The following is a 16,975-nucleotide window of genomic DNA, read 5'->3' on the forward strand; positions in this document are numbered from 1 at the left end:
TTTTCCATTTTACGAGCACTTTGTTACAATTAGAGATTGTTACGGCACTTCCGGATATTGTGTGTACGGCCGCTCGTAAAATTGTCACAAATAAAATTGTTATTTCGCGATAGCGAACCGGGAAAGTTGACAAGAATCTAAACGCGGATGCGTAAGATTCTTATTATTTTTTCTCTTACTGTATAGTCTGAAAAAAAATTAGAGTTTCTCAAAGGTTTTCTTAAGTTTTCTTATATAGCACGCTGTTCAAAGCTGTGTTATTTTATTTCATCCTGGTAGCACTTTAGTAACGCGGAACGCGCGGAGAAAGCGAGAAAGGGAGATACAGAGGAGATAATCCTTTGTATAATAATAATAATAACAATTTATATGTGTGAGATATCTTGCAGACGTGTAGGATAATCTGCACTTTTCCACGAAATACGGTCTGAATCTCTACCAACCATCTCATAGCTCGGCAGAGATACGGATTAATCTTGTAGGTATCCGATTATCTGTCGCGTATATGTTATTGTTAACATATCGTCGCGCCATGAGTCAACTTGAGCAAATTACACGCGAGAATAACAAAGAAAATTAACGCCGCCGTTGTATTTAGTCAAGATATCTCTCTCTCTCTCTCTCGCTCTCCTTTTCTGACTTCTATATTCCATTTCTATGTAAATTCGCGTTGCATGGCGTAGAAAACTGCATAGCCGAATCTAAGGGTGGTCTAAGGCGCTGCATATTTGCACTTTCCCCAAGAAACATCTTCCCGTCGACGGCAAAAGCTTCCTCCTCCGCGTACTCGAGACGAGGGTGATAAAAGAAAAAAAAATTAACCGGGATGAGAGAGAGAGAGAGTTAGCTCGTAGCGACTTTTCTCTTAAAATCCAAATGCGCGTTGAATGAAATATTTATTTCCAATTGCAAAATTGAAAGAGTTATTAAAATAGTCGTTAAAACAGATGAACCATTGTTTCTCTTTATCGAAAATTCATGATATTTCTAAACTTTAAATATATATACTAAAAATAATAATATCAATATAATATATATATATATATATATAGATATAAATTTATATTAATAAATATTAATTAATAAATTTTAATTAATTTATATTTATTATTATTATTATGTATGTATATTAATATTTTATTATATTTTACTATTTTATTAATTAATATTATATATAATAAAAAAATAAAATGTTTCATTTCAATATTTGATCATTATATACTTATGATAATGATAACGTACACTGTAAGACATACAAAATTCGCTGGGTAGTCAACGTGTTAATATCCACTTGATTACGAAATAATCGTCTTCCTCAAATAATTTGCGTGATTAAAAACTCCTTCGATATGCTAATACAGTAATTTAAAAGCCTTTTTGAAATTCAATCGATTATACATTCTATAAGGCGATAAACTTAAAAAAAGGACGCATAAATGAGATAAAATGTGGATGTACGGCGTTAATCTACGCCTCGTAAATTCGACATCGAACCTGCCGATCAGACGACGAGGAAAAGCAAAGAACGCGCAGAAATTGCACGTCTTGCCATCTTCCTCGATGGCATACCGCGTCTCGGTGGTTAATTGCGGCTGACAAAGAAATTCCCAGGCGCGAACCACGAAGAGGGAAATGATAGAGAGAAAGAGAGAAGTTGAGCGAACGTGAACTCACGCCGAGGATTATCGGCATGCAAAGACAATTTGCCTTGGATAATTGCGCGTCTCGTTGACTTTTCATCAGCGCGAATGTTGCATCAACAAACAGGGAGTATCTCAAAGTTTTTTTATCGCTCGATATATACACAAAATCTGCTTTCAGAGATTCGTGTATCTTCAAATACTGTCTCTCTGTCGGCACTTCTCCTTTTTAAGCTTCGCGAGAGTGAATCGCGTCGTTTATTATGCGTTGCACAAATGAGACTGCAAAGTCTCGCAATTTTTTTCCCCTCGACACGCGCACAAAATATTGTATATGACAAACTCATCATCAGAGTTTATGATAAGCATGAGAGAGATGGATGTTCGCCAAGCGATTAACTGACCTCGCGCACGCAATAAATAACGCATCTAATATTGCGATAGAGAGAGAGACCGACCAGTATCACAAACATAAATATCAAGAGAGGAAGATAAATCGTCGGCGACTCACCTTATTCGCCAGGTCCAGCATATTTCCGGTTCCGCCGGCGGCTGCCTCCACCAGCTTCTGAAGGCTATGAGGTTCCGGCGACAAATCACGTGCACCACTGTCGAATTCCCAACTCTCATGTCGTCCCGACACGGTTCCTGAAATAGAAATTACGCGCGTATCAGTAAAGGGCAAAGATCTTCGCCTTTAACGCCGAGAAATATGAGCAAACACGACCAAAGTGATTTGACGAATTTGTTCTTCTGAGATTCAACGGTGAATAAGGAAAGGAAAACACGAAACATGCTCGAAGCTCCTATCGTTTAGCGTTGAAAAGAACTCCGCACCAAATGCATAGGATTTTGGTTTTCGATGGGATTGGCTGCTTTTTTTATATTTATGTCCTGCTGAACATAAGAAGTAATAACTCCAGCTAAATATTGAATAATTAGTGAGATATAGTCGGTCAAACAACTCGTAGAGCCCAGGTTTTCTTATTACATTTTTCGTTCAACAAATCATAAGCTACAACATATAAGAAAATCAGCTAATCTTACCAAGATTCAATTTTATATGACTAGTATGGGATTTTTGAACCTATATAAAATCCTAGGTAAAATTAAACCTCGATAAAATCAGCTTATCTTCTCACATGTAACTCATGACTTGCTGAACAAAAATGTAGTAGGTTCAAATAATAGATGGTTACTGATTTACAGTCAGCCAAACACGAAAAATTAGGATTTTACAAATTGTTTGATTGGCTGTAACTCAGTAACCATCTATTATTTAGCTTTGAGGCTATTACATCTTGAAATATGAAACACATGAAAAAAAAAACAGCCAATTCTATCGAAATTCTATGTATTTGGCGCGGGGTCCTTTGTATCGCTAAAAAGTAAAGCAATCGAACATTTGACTTTTCCTTTTTCTCAAGTCCTTTTCAATGTCACGTAACCAGACTTTACGTCTCGCTGGCGACGGGGAATTGTGTGCGAGAAATGGAAACGCCCGGCACAATATCCCAGGTTGCCATTTCCAATTCATTCATCGATCTCGCGATGTCGTATTACACGCGATCGGGATATTACAAATGTTACACACCGCAATGTGCTTTCCGCGTTCATCTCGCATTCATTGTTCCATCGATCATCAGTCCCGAGCAAATAGCGCGCTCGTGACATATACAGACACACAGATGCCACATATGTACACATAGTTATATTCGCGAAATAATATCCGGAATATTCCACTTTTGCGTATATTTCGATAAGCATACGCGACCCAGACAGCACAAGACATCCTCAGGATTATCCTGAAAATGTCCAGGATGATCCAGAACACATTTGTTATAGAATGTTTTGAGATATTATTATCAATATATTTTTATGAAAATTTAATATCCATATATGATTATTTTTGTTGGACAAAACAAGTTATATGCTACGCAATCTAAAATTGTTTTATCATCAAAATTTTTAAGTTTTGATAACTATCTCGAGCATATGTATTTTTTGAAAAAACTACAAGAATACGAAAAACTACTGATATAATAATAGTTTTTCAATAATACATTATTAAAGAATTATTATTATATTAGTAATTTTTTCATATTCTTATACCTTTTTGTATGGATAAACTTTATATATTCCGATATAAAAATCAGTATAAATTTATATAGATATCTTTTTCATATAAAAGCCCTTGGAATATCCCACACAATATCCTGAGGATAATTCAAGGATAAAAAAATGAGTGATCATTTGCTCCTCCTCAGAACATCCGGAGGTCTTAGGATTAAAATAGGATATCTTGAGGATATCTGTATATCCATATTGGATGTTCTTTGAGATGATTTCCAGAGGACATCCATGTGCTGTCTGGGGACATTTACATTCCTACGGAGAGTCGGCGAGAATATATAAATGGCATCTTGATACTTTTCGCGAAATTTCCACTCTTTTCTCCCGCTGCTCCGAGAGAGAGAGAGAGAGAGAGAGAGAGAGAGAGAGAGAGATTTACAGGATGTCCAGCAAACTCAATGAAAAAAATTCTCTGAACATTTTTATATTTTCCAAGAACAGAAATTAATTTTTTCCTTGACTTTTAGTAATTATTTTGCAAATATATAATTTGCATATATCTATATAATAAATCAATTAAATGTTAAATCATGAAATCCTTGAGATAATTTTGTCAACGATGAAAATGTTTAAAAGTTAAAAAAAACTTTAATCAATTATACAATCTGCATTATGTACGATAATCGAAACAAACATGTCACTATATAAACTATTTAAAAAATCACCTTTTTTATTTATATTATATCAAATTTTTTAGTTTTGTCTCTATCAAACACATTGAAATAAAATAATACGACGATGAAAATATAAATTAAAGAATCGATTTTTAACAACACAGAAAATTAGCCTGCTGGGAGTCAAGGAAAAGTTTATATTTATTTAATAAAAAATTTCAAATTATTAAGACAAATGTAGAATATGAAAAAAAATTTCCTGACTTTTTCACTGACAATTCCAGATTTATAAAATTTCCTGGCAATACCCAGTTTTCCAGATTTCCCTGACCGCTAGACACCCTGAATTTATTATCGCGAGAGCAGGAAGGTGTCGCGGAAATTTGAACACTGAAAAAAAATTATTAGACTTAACAAAATCTGCGGTCGAATACGTGCAAATAAATATCAATGTAATAAGAACTAAATATTTTGTTTAATTGCAATGCCAATGTAATAAGAACTAAATATTTTGTTTTTAACACAAAACAAAATATTTGTTAAAATTGATATTTATTTGCACGTATTCGACCGCAGATTTTAAGTCAAATAATTTTCTTTTTTTTTTTCAGTAAAGAGATATGTATATGTAATTCTTACCGAGACTGTTGTCGCTGCTGGTGGGCAAGTATTCCGGTGTATGATGCGGACTGCTTCGCCGTTTGCCGGTTCTGAGCGCCTCGATTTCCGGTCTTAGGGCCAGACGTCGCCTGAGGAACTCCTGATAGGAAATACGACCTTGCTCGTCCGCGCCCAGTTCCCTCATCAATTCCTCCACCGAATTCTCGAGGTTCAATTCCCGGCATACCGTCAATAGGTCCTGGCTGAAAGTTCACGAGACGTCATTAAGAGGATTCGTTCATTGTTGGTTGCAGAGAGACCGCGAGTTTATAATACGAATCTCAATCGGAGGGTAAAGTTTGATTATTGAATTATCTATCCTGTTTCGTCGAACGTATACGTATATGTAAACGTGGGGAAACGTTTGGAGAACTTCTTCTCGTGACCGTCGTGATCGCGTGATGATGGAATTTCGGCCGCTTAACGCGAATCGCAAATAACAAACCATTCGCATTATAGCATCGCGTATTAAGCAAAATGTGTATTACGAAGACTAAGTACTATATCTCCCTAATGAATAATTCATCTCGTGAATAATTCATACATCAGACAGAGGCATGGCGCGGGAAGACGAAGCACGAAACAGTTAAAAGCGGAAAGGCACCGCTGAGTTCGCCATGTATTATATATAATTGTCCCATCAATACATATATATATCCGAAAAAGAGAAAATATATATATATGTATATTTTAATAATCCATTATGTAGATGCGATCGCGAACCACGATCCGATCCGATTTGTCCGACGTATATACACAGCAAATGGATCTACTCGGAGATCTATTCGGAGGAAGAGGAAGAGCTCAGCTCTCCCATTTTAACGATACTGTCGAGATTCATTTAATTAAAAGGGACGGCCGCTGGCGCTTGTCATATCATCCGCGCGATCGCTCCTACGTCCATTACGATGCTCAAATAATTGTCTAACCAGCTGGAAGGACGAGAGCAGGCCCGTCACTCTTGATTATCGGTCGCGCCGCGACGCAGCGAGGAACAGCGCGATTCGCGTCACGCGAACCAAAACGACGGGATTGAGAGAAAGAGAGAGATAGAAGCGTTCCGTTGCACCATCCAGTGGCGCTAGGTCGACAGGACAAAATTAAAGATTCATCAGTTACAGAGCCGTCTGCCCTGCCGCGCCAGCACCGAGAGAGAGAGATGAGATACCTCCGGAAAATCGTTAAACCGCGGCTGGCCTCGTGATTTTGTCCTTCGCACGTCCAGACGTGAAAAATTGCGAGACGGCAGAACTGTCATCCGCGCGATTTGCGGAAAATTACAAGATCGCGAGATTATTTATCGCGATCTGGATTTCGAGAGATTGGAGAAGAAGATATAATAATAAATTCGCTTACCTTTCGAAAATACTGCAGATGATGAATGAGGTTTTAGAGAATTCAAGTTGTACGAGGAGAGAATTTTCTGTCAGAATTTATCCCGAGAATCGTAGTAATCGTGGTAAAAATATATTAGATTCAAAATATGTTCGATTTAATTTTACTTGGCAAGATTGTGGTAAATATTAATTAGAAAAACTCTTATAAAATTCTTCCAATATCATATTGTCCCATGATTTTCTCTCTGTGTACAGTTCTCTGCGTCAATTTATTATGACCATCCTTTTTCATTTTCCCATTTTCATAAATTATGCCAATATTGTGGCAAGTTAATCCCACATAATTAAAAGTGTATTTCTGGATTATATTTTTATTGATAACATTTAATATGAATTTATTCTGAAAAATGAGTAATATTATAAAAGTGTAATTTTTACTGGCAAATCGATTAATTATTTAGATGTATCAAATTTTTCACTGTCACTTTAAATATTAAAAACTAAAATTAATAATATTCTTGCTGATACTTTTAAAAATCGTTTTAAAAAAATTATCAAATAAAAAAAACAACCATTTTGTAAAATTAGAAAGAAAAATAAGGACCTTCCATCCGAAGCAGCTGCAAAAGTGAAAACTTATATTTTAATTTTATAAAAATGTAACATTTAATAAATATAAAGAGAAAAATAATTTGTGTCGATATTTTACTAAAGTGGCAATAATAAATTGACGAGCAGGATCCTTCAAATGTATTTGCACATATTTAAAATGAATTCCTTTTACGGAAAATTATCTACACATGGTTTCCATTATTTTTCAAGGACAATGTACGTATATACGATAATCGTATGCTCGTGTATGGAACGCCGGTTATCAAAGGGCAATTCTAAGGTCGGGAGGTATCCATCTCTATCACTCTCGTCGTCGAAACAATGGCGTCGCCGGTTTAGGGACGACCATTGCGAATTAAACGTCACGCATTAATTACGGCCTCTCCTCGCGCGCCGTCCGCGACGTGCGATATTAATGGATTACATATATAGCGTCGTCGTCGACGCGCGAGCTCGCTTCCGGCTATATAAACGCTTGTCCTATAAGCATCGGAGACTGCATCGGAAGTTTAATTGATACTTGCGGGCGTTGCACTCGAGCGAGAGTTCCACGCAATTGATGCACACCATTATGCACGCCGAGTTTCATCGACCGAATATAGTTAACTTTGTGTGATTAAAGTTGGATTATATAGTTATATATGATCTGACATATGATTTAAATCTCGACATTATAATTTCTATAAAGGATATTGTATTTTACTCAAGAGACGCGCGATATAAAATCTGAATAAAAGTGTCAAAATTATTGATAAAATCGACTATAATTTTTGTTCGACAACTCTGTCAATTTGTTAAATAAATATATTTGATCAATGAATTAATTTTTATTGCGATTTTTGCTCGACGAGGCGTTTTAAAACGCTCGTCACCAAAGTCGCGAAATAATCCTGCGCCAGTTCATTCGCAGATTTGCGTTTATTAATAGACAGAGAGACAGAGAGAGCGATTTTAGGAAACGCTCTCGCGTTTATAGTACCGTCGCAAAGACAGTCCGCGATGTCCGCGTTTATGTCGGGACAGCCTCTCGAGAGTTCTAGTTTCCCAAGGTTTGAGTGACTGCATCTTCCCTCGCTTCTCTACCTCTCCTTGTCGTTTTTCTTGCACGCGTCACCGACGTTCCTTCGCTTCAAATTCACTTTGGGTTAACGCGACGCGAGCCGCACTTTGCCCTTTTTATTATGAACAAGCGAGAAAAATTGTAGCAAAATGACGAGACATATAGAATATGTGTCTGAAATTAGTTTTTGTACACAGAGAGAATTTTCTTTTAGAATTTACCCTGAAAATCATGGGACAATATGATATTGTAAGAATTTTATTAGATCTTCTGATTAAAATATATATTTACCACAATAAGATATATAAAATATGTTCAATTAATTTTACTATATATAATACATAATAAAATTTATTATGTATACATATTAATATTTTTTATTGTGGTAGATATTTTTAATCAGAAAAACCCTTATAAAATTCTTCCAATATCATATTGTCTCATGATTTTCAAGGTAAATTCTAACTAAAAGAAAATCCGTGTATAAAATATAAAAATATCACTTTTATCTTTCCAGTAAAATATATATCTCTGTGCATGTTTTAATCGAAATAAAATTGTTGACATAAACACAACACGAGAAGATTGAACGTTAAAGATTATTTATGTTCAAAAAGAACATGAGATTTATCTCTTCTTAATTTTGTAATCTTCAAAGTCACTTTTTTTTCTGAAAGCAAAACCGAAAGTAAACATTACTTCTGCATCATCAATTTAATCATCTTGTCAATTGTCGCCACAATTTCGGACACGCTCTATATACATTGTGAACCTATAAGTATCAACCAGAAATTTGATCGAATAATATTAATTTTTGGAACTATTTAAAATACATAATAAAAAAAAAAAAAATAAAAAAGAGATAAAGATAAAAATCACCATAGAGTTTAATCAGCACTTTTTTCAATTTAGCGCGACTTTAAAATGAAATCGTCAACTTTTCACAAATTATCAGAGAGAGTGCGACGATGATCAAAAGCAATTATTGAAATTCAATTAGATCACGGAGAAAGAATTTTTCACAAGGTACATATCCTGTCTGCGAGAGATGAGAGGATCGCGACGGCGCGCCAAATGTCACTGCGAGGTAGACGCATTTCGCGTTCGCGCTGCGGTTCGGGAGAAGGCAAAGAGAAAGAAAAATCTATCCGCATATCGTTGCCGGCGTGAAAAACAAATGCAACTTAATCCCACTGCGATGCACGTCACTCTCGTCGCGTATGCGGTTTTACGCCCGAGCTTATTTTAAATGCACATGTACGTCGCTCTTTCTCTATCTTTTTGTCCCTCCGTGCGGGTCACCTTTCCCATGAAGAAACCGTTTGTACGTACCCGGCTCGGAATGAGCAACAGATCATTGCGACAGCTAGGGAAAAGCTTATAAATATTTCATTAACCGTTTTTATTGTTTTTCTCTTCTGCAATTTTCTAATTAAAATTTATCTTTTGACGAATGTGTCTCTATTTCTAATTTCTGTAAACTCAAAAATTATTTTATGATCGTTTTTATTAACTTTTAATATTTATACAATTATTCGTGAACCCTCTCTAATATTTCATTTTTTTTATAAACAGGAAACTGTTTGAAATAATAAACAATCGATTATTGCAACGAGCGAGAGAATCTCTAATAAATATCTTTTATTAAATAATCTTTATAATTTTCGAAATTTAGCCTCTAGCTTTTCAGCCAATATAATACCTACATTTGCTATTTATTGTAAATCTCGTTAATTTTTTTTATTAAACTCTCTCCCTCTATATACATATATATCTAATATTGCGAAGATATTTTTTAATATAATTGCGAATCGGAAAATGTCGAGAGAACCAAATAATGATTCGACGCTCGCGGATCATGTTTTCTCTATCGCAACGCGATAACGTATTAATTTACTCGAGCGTAACCTGCGGAAATAAATGTAAAACACTCGATCGCGAAACGTATGGCGCACACGCGTCGCATATTTATACAGGCGGCAATTAAACGGCGCCTCCTCGAACAACGCCGAGTGCGAAATAAATGTGCCGCCACGTGGGAAAACGATTGCGTTGTAATACGCGGTGCATCATCGCGGCGTCGATATGTTGATTCGCTCGATGAGAAAAGTGAATTTAACGGCTTGTTTAATTTCTACCCCCTCACATAAACTTCCCTCTTCCTCCCTTTTTTTCCATCCCTCTTCGATATATTTTGCGATTCAACCGATTGGATGAATTTTTGCGCGATTCATCCCTTTTTTCGCGTTAATAAAGAGTAGATAAATCAGTTGTTGCATCAAGTAGGTATACGCGCTCAATTACGCGTATTTGGTAGGCTAAGAACATTTACGGAGCCGGAGATGAGAGGAAAACGAAGAATACGACTCGCGCGATGGTTGGGTGGATTGAAATTATCAGCGTCGAGGACGCTGTCGAGAGGACTTTCCGGGTCTTGCAGAAAATTCCGAGGGAATACACGAGCTTGTGTCGATATTGGACGTGGCGCGCGATTGGATCAAAACTCAATTTCGTGCCTCGACCTGTAACGCGGTGATCTCGTTACAGTCCTTTCCCGTTTTCCGATCCAGCGAATTCTCTCTCTATCTCCCTCTCTGCCTTTACTTTTTAATCATCGTGCTCGCGAAACAGCGCATATGTAGAAAGAGAGACGAGTCAACTTAAAGTACCCGAAAAAGCACGGAACAAAAGAAAATTTAGGGTTGAAAAATATCAAAGGGACGGAAAGTATATAGGGAATGAATGTGTCTTTGTGAAGTTAGCATGAAGTTATTCCACCCGCAGAATTTCAATACAATTCATAGAGAGTGCCGGAACAATTCAGCTTCGCGGCAAACTTGATTGTCGGAGAAAACTAGGCTCGATTTAAAAGACCGAGCGGCACGCATAATGATGAAAGATGTGAAACTCTCGTACCTTATCACATAATACAGGACGGCGAAGATCTTGCTCCCGCGTTAAGGCGTTGCTTCTCAAACCCGATTGTATATACCGATATACGAGATCATTGTTCCGGAGATTTTGCAGCGTGAGATTCGCAGAAAAAGGCTTTTCAGGCAGACGAGATCAGGTTCCTATCACGTTGTGCCGTAGTCCTTTGGCGTATCTCTCCGAAGAATTCCAAGGACCTTTCGCGACCTTTGCATCGAGGTCCTTCGAGGTCGAGGTCACGCGAGAGAAGAAGAACCGATACCATTATTAAATCTAGCTTTTCGTATTTATGTAGTGAAAAGATCTTAACAGAAAAATAGAGTTAAAAATAAGAGATAAATAAGTTTCGAGGAAGATAAATGGGGTGATTCTTTTCTTTTTACAAATCGCTAGAAAATACGAAACGATGTACGAAAGAGTGCAAAAAACAGCAAAAAAAAAATTGGCGGTTGCATGAGGAAACTCGAAGAGCGCGATGTCGTCTCATTATTGTAAGTGTCTCGCTCTGTTTCGCATCGAGAAAGACGCCGAATCCCTCAAAGTCTGTTATATAAAAAGAGTCTCATACCACCTTATAAAAGGGCTAATCCGCCCTTTCGGAGAAAGGCGAGCACTCGGGTCCACTGTCCCGCGGGCGCCATTAAAAACAAAACGAGACAAATAAAAATAAAAAAAAGAAAGAGGAAGAGAGAAACGGAAAAAGAGAAGCTGCAAGAGAGGGAAGAGAAATGGAGGGATGTTACCTAATGCGGATGGTTTTTAACGGGAAGAGAGAAGAGAAGTCTCCTCGCTCTTCAACAAATCCGCCCGCAGCACTCCATCTCCCCCTTTTAACGATCATCTCTTTGTCAGCGCTCTCTCTGTCTCTCGAGAGGTTTAGATTTCGCGATAATTAGCGAGAAATCGTGTTACCCCGATTACGAGGTTGCCCAGACACCGGACCTTTGCATGTCGTCGATTATTCAAACCCGTCGGTGGTTACGTACGATCTTCCTATAGGATAAAATTTTGCAAGAGATTTATCTCTCATATATGCACATACGAACTTTAGTGTCACGATCGCAACGATAATGGAGTTAATCTCGGAATCTCTCCGACTGATATTAATAATTCGGCGACGAGAGACGCGGGACCTTGACGTCGCCAGTTATGATATCGGCGTATCGATCGTCAATATTCATTAAATTTACAGTGGCTCCGAAAATAATTCGTTTAATGCGAAGGTCTGTCTGTCGCGCGCGTTCGTCAGTTTTTTTAATCCGAAAAAAAAATATCAATAATAAATGATGCCTTAAAAAAATATGCTCTCGTTTCATGTAACGCGTTTGTTAACAATTTCATAATTATGTATTATTGTTAAATTAATTATTACAAATTAATCTTCACGGGGAGAATTTTCTCTTAGAAGTTATCCTGAAAATCATGGCAATCGCGGGACAGTATAGGAAAATTTTATAAAAGTTTTTCTGATTAATATTTATCACAATAAAAAATATTAATATATACATAGTAAAATTAATCAAACATATTTTATATTTTATTGTGGTAGATATTAATATTTTTTTTGTGGTAAGTATTAATCATCAGACAAACTCATAAAATTCTTTCAATAATATTGTCATACGATTATCATGAAAAATTCTCTCTGTGTACTTAATAAAAAATTTGTACATTATTTATTTCATTCAGTCTTCGGCAGAAATATGAGAAAAAAAACGAAAGTTCTATACATATAATCCGGTAGACAATCATCCATGATGACGTGTCGATAAAACGAGAATTTCAGCGGCACGGTGGAATATGTATTCCCTCCATGTCGGAGAAGGAGAGAGACGTAAATAACGATCACTAGTCGGGACGATTTTGAGATTTATCGCGGCTGAATCGAAGCGAGATAAACGGGGATACAGGAGCAAGCTGCCGCGCGAAATTACGAGTGCGCGTAAAAATGGCCGTTCCTGGAAATGGTTTGAGCGAAGTGTCGCAAGAAATAAAATTATTAATAAATGTAACATGAAAAAATATAATAACTAAATTTTAAATATCTTTATGTTATCTATTAAGTCTTAATTAAGCTATAATTTAGTAGAGAGTCCTCACCGTTAAATTATAGTTAAAAATTATTAAATTAATAAATATATTTATTTCAATGCTGCCTTATAAATCATTTATTTGAAACAAAAGAATTTTTTTACATCAAACAAATAGTTTTTCACATCAAATTAATGTATTATTAGTTTCAAATAAATCATTTATAGGGCAGTATTGAAATACAAATTTATTCAAATTCAATAATTTTTTGTCAATGTAATAACAAAATTTCAGGTGTAATAGACACCTAAAATTTAATTATAATATAACTAATATTTTTTTCCGTCAACATATATTATATAATTTTTAAAAATAGTAATCTCTTTATCGTTCTCCCTCCGGCTGCCTTTTATAATTCGTCTCTTTACTCTATTTTTATTAAATCAAATACTGCACGATAAACGTACGTGTAGCTTTGTTTTTTTTTTTTTTTTTTGAAGCCCCGAGGACGAATCGAGGTATCGATTTGAGCGAGCGCCGCTCTAGCGCAATATTTCTTTTGGAGAAATCTTTCGCAGAAATTTCCTTCCACTATGTTTACGTATCCTGTCGCGTGCAAACAAACCCAGATAAGTCGTCCGCTGCATATCCGGTTAACTTATAGATGTCGCAGTCGAGGAAATCTGAGAATTGTCACGAAAACGTCCGCAAATCTGTTTATCGTATATCTAAATTTCGTGCACAATGACAATTCGAAAATGACAAGTTACCAAACAAGTCATTATTATCAACGGTAGTCTTGCGATATTGATTTTTCTCCGCTAATAAATACATAATTTTTGTCCTTGTATCTGAATTCTTGCCAGACGTTAAATTTTCGCGAAATCGATCATTTTTACCCTTGAATATCAAAGTGAAACTGCTCTCCGGAGATTCCTCTGTCGATAGAAAAGCTATTCGGAGAAAGAAAATTGTTATTCATAAAAAAGAGAACTGTATCGCGTGGGAAATGTATTCGTAAAGTAAATCGTGGACGTATAGGAACTAAGACGGCGAGAAGAAAAAGAAGAAAAAAAAAGATATCGAGGAAATGTAGTCACGGTTCTTACTGGAGCAAACGATCGCTCGCTTTTCTTTATTCCTTCGCGTTACTCCGTAACGCGGAACGGCCCGAAATTTTACGTTTACGAGCCGCTTTCGTTCACGGAAATCTGTTGCATCCCGGGAATGAGTATGCAGCTCGTATTCCGCGCGCGAAATAAACGAGTCTGCAAGCGCTGGTTGCGCGCGAAGGAGTGCTCGGTTCGTCGTATAAAACCCGGAAACGAAAAGGGAGAGAAGACGAGAACCCGATCGCGGGTTGTATAGCGTGACTCACTTGCCATAAAATCGTGGGGAGGGAGCAACCCTCTCCTCGAGGCCGACCCTCGGAATATATCGTTCGAGGGTGTCTCTCTGTACATCGACGAAATCGACCTTCCTTCTCTCCCTTCTGTTATCAGTCCGGGAAACACGCAATCTCCTTTTCGTGGCCGTGAAACCACGCCAAACTGCACCCCGAAAAGTTAGGTCATCGGGCTTCCTGACGTCAATCCGATAATTGTTCGAAGGTTCTCGACAAATAGCGAGCGTTTCGTTATTTTATCTCTCCTTTAAGGCAATGCTGACCATGACTGTTTTACCGACTTTGAGTTCAAGGACTTTTCTTTTTATTGATATACAATTAAAGTACCGATAATAATGAACGGGGAGCGCTGTAATGTATAAAAAAACAATAAAAGTTAAAAAAATTACAGTTTTTTTATCGACCTCTTGCTCATAAAAATACTTATTTAATACAAAAGTTCTGCAGTTTATTTGTGCACAAAATATGGCGCTCCCAATAGATAGATGACATGAAAGAATAATACAGAAATAATAAAAATGAGATTAAAACTTGTATCAAAAGATTCGTACTTGAATTAATTAGGTATGTATATTTGCGTGCGGAATCGATGTCGAGGCATAAAACAGCAAAAATTAATTGCCGGACAGCGCTCTCCATTCATTATTATCAGTACTTTCATTGTGGAGGATTTTTCAATTTGTATATTTAATAAAAAAAAGCATCCCTTTTCATATGCAGCGTGCTGCAGCAGCGAATCAGTCACGTGATCAAAATTTATTAGAGAAAATTCATTATTTAATATAATAATAATAATAATAATAATTAAAATCAAACTATGCACGGAGAGAATTTTCTCTTAAAATTTAATTATCCTGAAAATCATGGTAATTGTGCGACAATATGGCATTGGAAGACTCTTATAAGAGTTTCTCTGATTAATATATTTACCACAAAAAATATTAATATGTACATAGTAATATTTTTATTGTGATAACTATTAATTGGAGAAACTCTTATAACATTCTTTCAGTACAATAATGTTGCACGATTATCATGATTTTCAGGGTAAATTCTAAGAGAAAATTCTCTCTGTGCTTGTTTAATTGAACCTCATCAATAGCAACAAATTGCTGCGTCAGCATGCTACATATGAAATGGTACCTTTAGAGATAAAAAACGCGAAAAAATATTTTGTATAGATGATAAAAAAATGATGTCGTAGTTTTGTGAAGAAATTTCGTCGAAAAAGGTACAATTGGGCTCTCTAAATTATCATACGTATACATATACTTGGAGAGAAGAAGCTGATGAAAGTTTGCGTGTAAAGTATACGTGTGCATCGCGCGTTTCGCAAAGTTTTGAGGTGGCGAGCGAGGATATAACGAGGTTACGAAAGCGCGCCACGTAATGAATGCCAACGAGTCGGGAAATATTGTTTCATCCTTCTCGTCCTTTTCGCGGAGAGAAGAAAGAGGGAGAGAGGAATTCCGCCGGGTTTACTCTCTTAATTTGTTTGTAGAACGCACGAGCTCTCCTCCTCGTCGTCGAGTTCCTTAACTCGACGAATCTCGCTTATAAAACGTAAAAATGTATATATATGAGACTATAGTTGCCACACGCGTATCGCACGACTCTGTCTCCCTTTCTCTCTCACTCTCTATGGAAATAAAATATATGAAGGGATAAATAAACTTGCGCGTGCACACGCGAGAAGAGTCGCGAGCCGAATGATCGCCATAAAACACGCCGCGACGACGTATTCGACGTCGTAATAAATTATTGCTCGTTAACGAATCGATGTTACATTCCTCCCCCTGGAGCGATAATTAACGACGTAAAGGCAATTATTATCGCGCGGGGAGGACCGGCGGTTAATTTATAAATCATTCCCCCGGTTCCAATCACGCAGATGTTGCCCGCGACCTCGAAACCAAGAGGATTTATTTATCTCGGGACAATCGAGCGCGAGATTCGTTAACGGCGCCAACAACGGCGCGATAATTTCTCGGAAGATCCGATCATTTTATCGTATACCACACGGACAAAACTAGATCGCCGACGATAAATCTCGTTCGTGAGATTTAAAGCTCGAGCAGATACTCGTGCTCGCATGCTCCCTTCTTTCTCTTTTTTTTTCTTTCCGTCTTTCTCGTCGCGAACGCGCATCTTAATTCAATTTTCTTCGAATGAGTCTCTCGATCAGCTCGAAAAATCCGCGACCGCGATTGTCTTGACTTTTTTATGTCTACTCAGCATGTCATGTGACCTGGACAGATCAAATAAATTTTTCTTTGGAAAATACTGATAATTAATGACTCCTTATTTCCCTTAGTTATACGTTCTATTGCTTTAGATAAGAAGAAGAGCATCATTTTTAAATTAAATTTCGAAAAATCCGCAAATGCGATTGTCTCGATTTTTGGCGGAGAGTCTCGTTAAATCTATATGTCTACCTGGAATGCCATATATGACTTGGACAGATCAAATAAATTTCTTTGGAAAATACTAGCAATTATTGATTCCTTATTTCCCTTAGTTGTGTTCTATTTAAATAAGAAAAACATCACTTT

General features: G+C 36.7%; 1 protein-coding gene across 1 annotated transcript in view; it reads right to left on the reverse strand.

Annotated features, from left to right (window-relative positions):
- LOC114928551 (colorectal mutant cancer protein) overlaps positions 1-16,975 on the reverse strand; it is a 49,653-nt gene that overhangs the window by 28,528 nt on the left and 4,150 nt on the right. The window contains exons 3-4 of the mRNA XM_029299806.2: positions 5,027-5,250; positions 2,152-2,288 (exon numbers count right to left, since the gene is read on the reverse strand). Coding sequence (XP_029155639.1) covers positions 2,152-2,288; positions 5,027-5,250 — 361 coding nt within the window. The remainder of the gene's footprint in view (positions 1-2,151; positions 2,289-5,026; positions 5,251-16,975) is intronic.

Source organism: Nylanderia fulva, unplaced genomic scaffold (genome assembly GCF_048542155.1).
Source record: "Nylanderia fulva isolate GAGA-0341 unplaced genomic scaffold, ASM4854215v1 Scaffold3, whole genome shotgun sequence".
Lineage (NCBI taxonomy): Eukaryota > Metazoa > Arthropoda > Insecta > Hymenoptera > Formicidae > Nylanderia > Nylanderia fulva.